The 12,585-nt window shown below is 38.5% G+C and overlaps 1 protein-coding gene across 2 annotated transcripts in view; it reads left to right on the plus strand.

The window, feature by feature from the left end:
* Positions 1–11,995, plus strand: part of ccdc88c (coiled-coil domain containing 88C) — a 51,505-nt gene extending 39,510 nt beyond the window's left edge. For both annotated transcript variants that reach the window (XM_026285931.1, XM_026285932.1), the window contains exons 26-30: positions 2,449–2,655; positions 5,385–5,459; positions 5,552–5,611; positions 8,472–8,719; positions 9,669–11,995. In XM_026285931.1, coding sequence (XP_026141716.1) covers positions 2,449–2,655; positions 5,385–5,459; positions 5,552–5,611; positions 8,472–8,719; positions 9,669–10,571 — 1,493 coding nt within the window. In that variant the 3' untranslated portion in view covers positions 10,572–11,995. The remainder of the gene's footprint in view (positions 1–2,448; positions 2,656–5,384; positions 5,460–5,551; positions 5,612–8,471; positions 8,720–9,668) is intronic.
* The last annotated feature ends 590 nt before the right edge of the window (positions 11,996–12,585 follow it).

Below are 12,585 nucleotides of genomic sequence, written 5' to 3' on the forward strand. Positions count from 1 at the left end.
TGCGCTTGCCATGAGAAATGTGTTTGTGATATTGCTCACACTGAATAAGGGAGCTGCCTGCAGTCAATAATAAGCAAATTAAGTGCAAGCATACAGAGAGAGATTGGAGGAGGAAGGCAGATGGAGACGACAACTTCATCAGATACCTCAAGTTGATAGGTTTATGTTGTGTGGCTTGTGAACGTGCATTGCTTAGGGTTTGCTCTGTAAAAATGACTAATATCCAATATGTGGTTTTTGCATCTTTAACATTTCTCTCTGTTCGTCCACTGTGCGTTATATGCATGCAACTTTATGTTAATCGTGTTAATTTGCAAATGAGATAGACCTGGCCGAGATGCATTGATTTATACCTTAGCCTTTTTATCAAGGGCACATGAATCCACTCCTGAGAGTGGGGATCTGTGCCTCGATCACCATTCTTAAGACAGCACGAGGTATCTTAACTGTCCAGCGGCTTTGATAAGACTAAACTATTTTAGATTTGCATGAAGATATTGCGTCAATTTTATTTTGAGAAAGTTCTGAAGGTGGTGTTACAAGTGTGAAAAGAGCTGCGCATGATGCAGAAGGAAAAACCTCAACGCCTCCACATCCTGTGAACTTATTTTTGAAGTGAAACCGGTGTTCAAAGCTACGCTACTCGTGTTATCTCCCCCATCAAATTCTTGTATTATACGTTTTTAGAAAGGTGCAGAATAGCCTAGCTATTATTAATAATAATTCCTTACATTTATATAGCGCTTTTCTGGGCACCCAAAGGCTTTACAAAGAAGGGGGTAATCTCCTCAACCGACACCAGTGTGCGTATATAATTTATGTATACAGAAAGTATTATAATGATTGCTTTTATATTAGGCCTATTAGTAATAGAAAGGCAAACATTATTATACTTTCTTGTTTGCCGTCAGCATTAAGCAAATATGCATTTATATTATGTAAACAAATCTTTGAATGACTAATGAACATTTAATTTCACAAACCTTGCAAATTTAGTCGAATCAGCTGTGAGATCTTGTGAAGTGTGTATTCAGCATGATTGCATGTTCTCTGTGACGATCGGTCTGTGTGAATTGAATGCTTTAAACTGTAAACTCGTGATTTCAAATTATGCTGCGCTTTATGGATTTGCCTTATATCATGTTCATGTCATTTTCACTGTGTGCTGTATGTAAAGTCAGGGTTACCCTGGCTTTATTTGAGAAATATGATTCCTAATGCACACAAACTTCCCAGAAAACTGAGTGCCCTGTTGGTAACAGTGTTCAAAACCTGACAGAATACAAAACTGAAAAAGACAGCAGTTTGCTATATTTCTACAGTACTAAAATATTGATGTACATTGAATTATATTTGCTAGTTATGGAAGAATCTGTTGAGTTGAAATAACAGCTGTGCCAAGCTAAAAGTTGGTGTGGAGAACTGTCAAGTTTGGAAAAAGTGACTTAAGTATTGAGAAATGTGTCCTAGCAACTGTAAAAATAAAAAAGAAGAACAGGTCTGCTATTGCTCAATGTAAATGAACTCTAGTGCATTGAGTCAGGATGTTAAAATAGACATTGTATGTTCAAGTCTGGCTTGCAACATTGCCCTTCTTATTTGTTACTTGAAGTGGTTAAAAGCCCCCAAATTATGTAGAACTACTCTTGATGGTTTTTCGGGCAGATATTGTAATTACTTTTTCCTTTTAAAAGAGTGAGGTGTGCTTTCGAGGGATGGCTTTCAGCATGACTCTAATAAAGAGAATCTCGTGGAGCACCAGAGACTTCCAGCTGCTGTTGTAGTTAGTCCACAGCAGTCAAGCTTAAAGGAATGTTTCGGGTTCAATACAAGTTCAATTCTGTCGATAGCATCTGTGGCATGATGTTAGTTCACAAAAAAAATAAAAAAGATTACTTGTTCCTCTCAATTTGTAAAAGCAAACAAAGTACTAAAAATACTATTCAGTGAAGAACAGAAACTTTTAGTTACCAGCATTTTTGGTGAACTATTCCTAAGAAGATATGATAGAATCACTCACCAACCTTGGCATTTAAGATGTTGTGCAATCTTTCAACTCTTGCATGACAATGTAAAGCTCCACTGACTTTTGGATGTTGAAGAGAATTTTGACAACTTTGCATCTCGTATAACACTTTTTGCATGCTCCTTATATGTAAGAGTATAATGGAAACCATGAGTATGAGTGAGATGCACAGATGCTGCTGATACAGCTTGGCTTGTAGGCTCCTTTAACTGTCTAAAACTGTCACCGGCGTCCTGCTTAAGTTTTTTTTGGAGTTGATTCATTTGACTAACACATGCTTGTGCTTTTGACTCGACACCTTTTCCTACGCAGCTGCCCACAGCATCACTGGAGCCCAGCAGCAGCGCTTGCACTGCACACGCTCTGTATGTCTCACAGACACTGACCTTTTCTCTTGATTTTATTATTTTTGTATTTTTTAGTGTTGAACGACAATGGAGGGTCCAGAGGCAGAGAGGGCTATCGCTCAGTAGGAGGTGGGAGTGAGAGCATGAACGGTTATGAAGAACTGATCCGGTTGCGGGGCCGTGAGCCAGGGGCCACCTGTTCAACTCCACTGAGCCGCAACTCCCACAATGCACCAGGCTACACGTCGACTTCCAGCATGCGGCCAGGACGTAGGCCAAAGGGTAATGCTAAATTATGTTGTTTAGTAGACTACATGTCAGCAACCTTGAGCCTCAAATGAAAGATTGTGTTAATTCTGCCATGTACGCTTGTAAATTTACTCATCCTTAGAGACACTTTATGATTTATTGGTTTGAGTTGTATTGTATTGAAATTGCAGCAGACTCCTAGTTTTCACTTGTAAAGGAAAATTTAGGGTTAAACACAAAGGGATAGTTACCCCAAAAATGTTATGATGTGTCACCCTTATGTTGTTGTAAACCTGAGCCTCAGTTGTGTTGCCAGATACATGTATTATAAGGATTTTTTGTTATTTTTTCACTTAATTTAGGAAGTGATTAAAGTGAGAGGTTGCAAGTTAGGGACAGTGATATCTTTACATTATTTTCATAACTCAAGATTTGGACTCGTTGCGGTCGATTTATTTTTTAGATTGTTTTGTTGGTTTCTCAATATCTGGCAATGGCGGCATCAAAACTGACAGTAATCAGAAATGACCAGGTTAAAAACAGCTCGGGCAGGTTATTCCTGACAGGATGCAATTAGGTAACAAACGTAGTCATCATCATGATATATTATCTTTAAGACAGATGCACTGTAGACGGAGACAAAGGGGAGAAAATTTGCGCAAGCAGTGAAAATACTGTACCAGACAGAACAAATTCATTGAAATACTGAAAAAAAAAAACCATAATTATGTAATGAGGGTGGGGTGAATATGGATGCATTTCTGAGGAGAACTGACTGTCTTCGTCTCGGTGTCAGGAGCTTCCAATACAGAAAGTCAAACATACTGTAGTGCAGACATGCATGTAATAAAACACTATTATTAATCTGTTATTGTTAAAATATTCATTCCGCCCCTCTGATGTTTTTGTTTTGTGCAGTTGCTTCATGTTGCGTGTATGTTTTAGTTTGTTTGTTTGTTCAAGGTTAGTTTGGCCAGTAACAGAGCAAAATAAACATTTCATACATATAAAAAAATTCAAGTAGCCTAATAAAAACTAAATAAATTGGCAACGAGTATGGGAATCGGCTCATTTGATTTGTAAAATAAATAAACAATTAAATAAAATCGGCAATTGCAATCGGTCATGAGAAATCCTGATCAGTGCATCCTTAACTGGAATAGAGTTAGACCTGCCTGAAAGAACGGAAAAAGCAAGGTTCATTTTGGTTTTATATGTGAACTATTGTACCTATTTGTGCAAAATGGTTATCAAATATTACAATACAATGTTACAGTCAACAATGAAAACAAAAAGTCTTGTTTATTGATTGATTGATTGATTGTGACAAACCAGTGAAAATTTAGCCAGGGCAATTAAAAAAATTGTAACCATTGGCCGAACCGGACCAGTGGAAAATGTCCTTACTGTTAAACCCTGTCAATATGATCAAAATCAGTATCATAACACCTGTACACATATCTGTAGAACACATAGGTTACAAAAGGATATGTTAAAGTTATAAACTTAAAATATGTACTTGAAAAGAAAACAGGATGACTTTGAATAGCATCATTGTAAACGTGTGTGGAAGAGCTGAGCAAGTCTTGCACATGTATTGCCTGCTCTGAGACTTCTACCTTTTTTTTTTCTTTTCTTTTTTTTTAAAGCAGGAAGTCAATGTATGTAAAAGGAGAGTGTAAGTGTGTGAGAGTACCAAATTTAATTTTGGCTTGTACTGCGCCTCATACACACATACTTTTTTTTTTCTTTTTTTTTCACACATTCTTTGGTGAATGGCAAGTTTAAAGATAGCATTAGTTTGAAGGATAATATTTTGTTAGTTTATTAATGCATTTGCTGTCACTTTTGATCATTTTAATACATCCCTGCTGAATAAAGCTTTTAAGTTCTGAAAGACTTACTGACCCCAAATTTGAACAGAAAAGTGTAATCTACAACAAACGCTTAAAAAAATTGAAGTTTATCATTTTGTTTTCAAACTCTTTGGATTCTTCAGTAAGGAAAGTTAGTTATTTAAGAGCTGTGAAGCTGTCTTCTGTAAATCATCCTTTTGAAATGGGACTGTTTTTCTGGCTAGATGTCTGCTTTGGGAATTCATTTCTCAATTTAAGGGATGAGTGGAAATTATTTTCCTTTGGTAATCAATGGCAGGTCATAGATACAGCTTTTCTAGCCATACGGTTAAATTATGTTGGGTGTTCACAGTCCCTACTCACTCACTCAACCTTTTTACTTTTTCCTTATTTAAGTGCAGAATTTCCATTCAGTGATTTTGTTGTGTTTTTTGTTGCTGCATAGGTTTATTTAGTCATTAGCAAGTTTATAATATGTAATGTACCACCATGTACACATGAGGGCTTTAGCTTTAAACACCACTGACCCTCTCGGTGACTCTCACCTCCCAGCCAAAAAGCCCCAAGCTCATTTCATCAAGTCAGCGTAATAACAAAGCGTGCATTCGTTTATTTTCAAGTGCTTCAAGCTTTCTCAGATTTCCACTGCACTGGGTAAACAAGCAGTCATGGAAAGAAGACCGCAGTTGCCAAAGACCCATCGTGTCACATAATGACACTGTCCTTAAGAAAGCATCTTTAAAACTGAATTTTGTGAAATAAAGATAATTATTATAATAAATAGTGGTACTAATTAAATAAATGTCTTTATGAACTTTTGTTAGAGGAATAATCTAAGAGTGCTGTGTATAGTATATACTGATATATTCAGTTCCTCATTGTTGGGCAACACACTCTTATTTGCAGGATTGGTCTCAGAGGAAGACTTGCGCCATCATTCCCCAGATGCTGGCTTTGGGAGCGGTGTCCATGGAAACACAGGCAAGAGAATTAACTTAATCAATGCATGTTGCTTAGACAGCCTCGCTTTATTTCTTTATGCGCTTATATGTGGTATGTGCCCCCCTCTATAGGCCACCGGCCCAGCTCTGCCGAATTCACCTCCAGCAGCAATTCCCCTGTCAGCTCCAAAGGTGTGTGTGTGTGTGTGTGTGTGTGTGTGTGGTCTATGACATTTGCATGCATAGTCACTTCATTAGCCAGCTATGGAAACTGCCACCCCCACACACTTTCTCTCTCAGGTACTATTGAGACCGTAATTGTTTCTCAGAGTTAACAAATGTCTTCAGAAGAATATTTGCGGAAATTCATTTGCAGAGGCAACGCTGTTGATGAGCAAGCATTATTTGATCATAAATAGTTCAATTATTTAAATTAATCAAATAATAGTTTGATAAGTTAAATAGTCAAATTATTCATTATTTAAGATATATAGTGAAATATTTATTTTTATTTTTATGTTGGTCTATATTGTGGTATAATATTGCTGTTTAAAAGTTTGGGCTCAGTAAGATTTTATTTATAAAGAAATTAATCATCAAAAAAGTGTGCAGTCGTCAAAGAATCCTGAAAAAAATGCATCTTGGCTTCAAAAAAAATATTAAACCACACTGCTGTTCAGCTTTGATTAATAAGAAATGTTTTATGAGCAACACATTGGCATATTAGAATGATTTCTGAAGCATCATGTGACACTGAAGACAGCAAATTCAGCTTTGTATCACGATTAAATTGCATTCTAAAAGTATATTAAAATGGACAACAGTTATTTTAAATTGTACTAATATTTCACATTTTCACTGTTTTATTTGTATTATGCAAATAAATGCAGCCTTGGTGAGCATAAGAGATTTATTTAAAAAGATTCAATCGTAGCAACACCAGTAATACGACAATAACACTACAAATGGAACATAAAAACTCATATAATTGGATAGCAACTTTACACACTGTCTTTCTCTAAGTGGGTGTTTTTTGTTATGAATAAGCTATGGGACTTTTTTTTATTTTTATCATTTAGTCATCAATCTATGTGAGAATACCCTTATAATGACCTTTTGAGACAGTTTACTCATTTGGCACCTCAATTTTCTCACACAATGTGTGGCCGTGTGATTTATGGGGTTGCTAACAAAAGATAAAAAAGATGATTATTTCCATCATTAATGAGCGATCACTTCGTAATGGTGAGAGCTATTACTGGCATGTGTTTTCTTATGAACTCTTTAGACTTAAAATGTGTTGATTGTGAAAGCTCTGCCTTCCTTCCTTCCCTTTTAGAGGTGTTTGATAAGCCAAGCATCACTACCCTTGTGAAAAACTCTTTAGGTACACTTAAATGTCTTTTTATTGAATTAAAATGGAATAATTATATGCATGTGCAGTTTTTGAGGGTGTGTTCATGTTTGGCTTTAATCAAAGAATACATGTTTTTCCCTCGCCATGGTTTTTGTTGCAGTTCGGTACAGAGCCACATTTCTTTGCAGATCTATGTTTGTTTGCATGGCAGAGGATTTCCTGCTGCTGTTTTGACACATTTAATAAGCTCTTCACAAGTTCTCTGCTGGTAAAAGTACTGTGATATGTACTGTGTGCATACACAGTAAGCACATTTTGTTTGGATGTTCAGCAAAAATCTACAAGTTCAAGTCAAGTTAAGCTTTATTGTCATTCCTCTACATGTGTGCACATACAGTGGAACGAAATGTCGTGCCTCACAGGACCACTGTGCTACATAAATACAGACATACGACAATGAAGTAAAACAGTATAAACCTATACACAACTAACCTACTGACAGATTTTGACTATAGGCGATGGGTTCTGATTGGTTAGATAGCCCAGTGTGTTGTGATTGGCTAAACCACCTCTAGTGCGCGTCTAAACGTCCTGCCCCTCACCTCAGCGACATGTGCTCCGGTTGTATTGTAAACAACACAAGGATCGTGCAGGACCTGCGCAAGCACGCCTTTTAATCATAGTCCTATGTTTTTTTGTTTGTTGTTGTCTAATACTTTTAGATATGCTGTTATTTGAAAATGCTACAGCCTATGTTAGCTTTTATACTGATTAAAGCTTTATTACAGTACAGCAACTGCACGCACGTCCATATTCAATGCTTCTCATTGCTATGTGAAAATAAGTGTATAATTGTAACTGTTCATTGCTGGAGCTGAGATGAATGAGAGAGGGAGATACAGAGCGTGTGCAGAGCAGGGGGACGAGTGGAACAGTATTAAGAACCACTGCTCTAGAACATTGATTTTGAAACTTGTGAATCCATATGAATGGTTAGAAGACAGAGATTCATGTATGAATAGATTTTTTTACGTGCACCTCTAGTTTTCTCTTCCTCTTCTCTAAAGCCGCAGCATGGCCTCTCCCCCTTTGCTGCCTTTACCTGAGGGTGGGGTTTATCTGGGTTTGTGATGTCACAAACCCCGGAAGTAACTCATTGTAGTCCCTACCATCAGTTTTTGTAGGCATTAAACTGCCAGAATTTTAAAAGACCATATCTCCGTTTACATTGAACTTTCAGCTTCGTCACTTTGCAGATATTGTTTATGCTCAAACAGCAACATTTCACACTAACTAACATTAAAAAGTGAAATCCTAATGAACCACCCCTTGGAAACCACATAGAAACGTTTATAAATGCTCGGAACACGTTAGCATCGCAAAACCTCACACATCAAATTGTTCACCCTGCAGTAAAATTGATTTCATTACCAAGCGAAGTGTCAAGTAAAAGCCCAGCAGCACTTAACAGAGGCTAATTTCTCCTTGGCAAGTCAGATGTTGATGTTGATGTTGATTCAGATGGCCATTACATCACTTTGATGTTTGTGAGTGCATGCAATTGTTGAAATGACAAGCCATGATTATACTTGCTGTGAGAATAGTGCTGTGGACACAGCTAGCTTTTAAAGTGCACATGTTTATGAAATGTTACACGTTTTTACAGTTCATTTTTTATTTCCTGTCTTCCTCCAGGTTCTCTGGACCGCCTGCAGGGCCGATCGGCCAGTCTGTCCAGCGATGATGTGGTCGGACTGGGACATGAAGGCTCACGTCTCAGTCAGTCATCTCTGATTCCTCGTAGCTCCACCCTTCCCTGTGATGCTCTGTCTGCGTCACGCTCTTCCCAGCGGCCCACTTCTCAGCGGCAGTCCTCTCCTGGCAGTGAACTGGTCACCCTGGAGGAGTTCTTGCAGGAGAGTAACGCCCTGTCCCCACCCACTGTAAGTTGTTTTAATACTAACAACGTTTTAACACTTCTCTGCAGACTTGTTTATTTAATGGTTTGACCTTTTGAAGAATTGACACTTTTCTAGAAGTTGTTGCATTCATTTGCAGGGGATTTTAAAATGTGTGGTGAATCTCACATCATTCAATTATCCTTTTTTTCTCATATGAAGATTATGTGTGCATATTTATGCAGTGAGAATAGCAATGGGGATTTTAATTTATTTATCTCATGATCAGTAGAGACACTTAGGCTCCTACTGATAAGAAATGATAAGAAATGCATGCAAAGGATTCACATGTTTATGAACAAATCTGCAGGGGGAAATCATTTTAAAACAATGATTTCTAGGGATATTTTGGGATCAATAAGGGATATTTGGGGTCAGTGGAATATATGTTTTAAAATTGTTTACTGTCATATTTAAGTGACAAAATATATTGCTGTTATTTTATTCATTTAACAATTCTTTATTCAGTTAGTCCTAAGTTTTCACAGTGAGAATTAAAAAATATTTTTTTTTTGTTTGGTTTTATATAAGCAAAGTATTATGAAATAATATTTTCTAGTAAATTTTTATGGTTACACTTTATTTTAAGCTGCAATTCTCGCTATTACCAAACCACTAACTACGACTTTCCCTCAAACTCCTAGTTTGCTGCTTATTAATAGTTAGGAAGAAGGTTTTTTAAGTTTAGGTATTGGGTAGTATTAGGGATGTAGAATATGGTCATGCAGAATATGTGAATTATAAGTACTAATAATTAGCCAATATGTTAATAATAGGCATGCTTATAATCAAATACTTAATAGTGAGAATTGTTTCCTATACTAAAGGGTTACCATTTTCATAACATAATAAGTTTCTAATACTGGAATTTGGGCACAGTTAAAACCACATTGTTTTTTGCACAAATATTTATGAGGATTTAAATGTCTTTCAGGTGCAAACAGGAAGTCGAGAGGATCTGATGATTGATTATTTCACTAGATCTACTCAACCTGTCCCTCCGCGAGATGGTGCTAAAACCCCCACCAATTATGTCACACCAACCATCAAGACCGCTCCACCAGAATTAGATGGTCGGGTCCCCAAACCTGGACACAGCGTCAAACCAAGCGTTCGGCTCACCCAGACCTCCACACCTCCTTCTCACTCGCAAACCCTTCCTAACAGAGGAGCAGGACTGCGGTCAGCACCTTTGCAGCAGTCCAGTCCTCGCGGAGGTGTGGGCAGCAGCACCAGCCTGAGTCGTACATTCAGCCTGGCCTCCGCAGACCTCCTCCGCTCCAACGGGCCGGACAATTACCGTAACGAGGCAAATTCTCCCAGCCAAAACGAAGTGGTGATGAGGAGGGCTGGAGTAGTCAACAGAGAAAGACCTATGTCCGCTAGGCTGGCTGGTTCTTCGCCGCTGCCTGGAGACCCGGGGCACATATCCGTGGACCCCCGGCGTCTATCTCTCGCTCCACCGAGAGATGAGTTGTCACTAGCTAGTCCACCTCCAGTGCTCTCTTCATCTATTTTACTGCAGGCTGAACGGGAAACCGCTGGGAGCAGTAGCAGCAGGGCAGGAGCGCCCCGTTCTGGACCGGCTCAAACCCGAGCAGCCCCCCATCGTGGCGAGGTGGCCATGGTGACTCCGGTGCGAGCCGTATCGGCGTTGAGGCTAAAGGATTTGGAGGAGGAACCTCTGGATCAAAGGCAGGCAGAGTCGCCTATGTTGAAGAAAGCAGACACTGCGAACTCATCCTACGCCACCAAGGAGCAGCCCACCAGCAAACCTGCTTCTCCAGACCCCAACAATGACCCTCAGACTGTTTGGTACGAGTACGGCTGTGTGTAGAACCTCAGACTCGGTGAAGAAACACTGTTAACATATAAAAGCCCCAGGCAGCTCTGGGAGACTTGTCATGTCCTTCCTTTCGAAGTTTCTCTAGGTGCTTCAAAGGCACCAGTTGCATTTGAAGGTCTTGCACATGTTCACACTGACCTGAAAACTGATGTATGGGGCACTTGAATGTATTTTTTCCCTTCGTATCCAATCGAATGCCATTGATTTCCGCAGCTCTCTGCAGCTCCATGGCAGTTCAGTTCATGTTCTATTCTGAATGTGGAAAACAAACGTTGGGCTGTGTGCTCGGAGCCACTCCCAGCGTAATTACTGAGTAGTGGCTGCATCCATCTTTATGAGGCACAGGACAGTTGCAGGTCCATCACAGAGACAGCCTCTTAGGGACCCATTATGTGAAGCGGCCTCTCTCTCTCGCTCCCTGTTGACATACCAAACAATTGGCTCTTTTTTACTTCTTGTGGGTGACCATGCATTTGCTGTAGGACCTGGGTTTAGCTCAGACTGTGTTCAGAAGCACACAACACTGAGCCAGAAAGAGAGACAGACAGAAGATCATTGGACACGAGAATAAGAAAGAACCTACCTTTTGATATAAGGTGGAAGAATGTATCGGGAATCGGTTTTGAGGGGGAATCTGAAGTGCTGGACATTACTCACCAAGTTTATTTTGGTGTTTTTTTTTCTTTTCTTTTCTTTAGTTTTGTTATTCCAACACACTCATTTTTTACACTGCACAACTGTTCCTTTATTGGTTTATTTATTAATGTCCTTGAGACAATTAATAACACTTGTGGTTTGTTGTTTTGAAGTATGTGCATGAAAATGTATGCCTCATTTTTTCAAAACTGCTTTTTTGTTTTGCGTGATTGATTGGTTAAGTCTGATGATGTTGAACACTGGAAGAACATAGTCCGATTATAATTGTATTTTTCATAAAAAAAAGCATGTAGGTAAAACAGCCTGCGGAATCGTGGAATCCCTCACTCCTGTCACCAACCTAGCACCCCTTATTCCTTGTCAGTGCTGCTTTTCTGCCATCTCGTGTCACCATCTCCAACTTCTGATGGTCTGCAGGGGCTTCCACAAGTCAAAGGCAAGAGCTGATCACCAAAGGCAATGGTGTATCTTAACAGAAATACATTTGGATCATGCATTCACACTGGGTGTGTGAATAAAAGGAGAATTGAATGTGCACAACTACTGGTTAAATGATTTTAGATAAACAGTTGTTTTTTATACACTACTGCACATGAAGATAGATCAGTGCCTGTAAGATATTGTGTTTGATGTGAGTAGATACCCTAACAACCTTTTACACTTAATGTAAAGTTTATTGTTAATGATAGAAGCCTATTTAGAGAAAGCTGTTTTCCAAAACCTGAACTCTTTGTAATAAAGCTTTTTTTAATAATCAATGGAGTTGGTTTTAGTAATTTACATGAGTAAATTCATTTTTATGAAATCCATAAAGTCTAAAACTGATTTTCTAGCTCTCAGGACAAATTAACATAAATTTAAAATAATAATAATAAATGAATAAATAAATTATGCCAGGGGTTGCAGCATATCTTGAGATGCCACTTGATCTAGCCAGCTAATTTGGCACCAAATGTGGAGTTGTTACTGGTAATGAAGCTAAAAACTGAGAAAAGAGATTAGACTTCGTTGTCCTGCCATATAAAGTGCTTAGAAAGTTATGACTTGGTTGTCATCATGTTATTTTCTTTCTTTTTTTCTGTAACTGAGGAAATCGTGCAGTAACGGTTGAACCAAATATGGGATTATTTATTTTTCATAAGTTATCAAACACATCTAGTCTCACAAAAATGCGTCACAGAACACCAAGTGTGAATATTCGAGGAATGCAACACTGAAACGCGTTTCCCTTTGCGCTCGGTCTGAACCTTAAATCATTATTTATGCATGCATCACATAAATAATTACCCTTATTCTAAGCAGGTAGATAAACAATATAAAATATTATGCTACGGATGTGCCAACCTAG

This window comes from Carassius auratus, chromosome 17, assembly GCF_003368295.1.
Source record: "Carassius auratus strain Wakin chromosome 17, ASM336829v1, whole genome shotgun sequence".
Classification (NCBI taxonomy): Eukaryota; Metazoa; Chordata; class Actinopteri; order Cypriniformes; family Cyprinidae; genus Carassius; species Carassius auratus.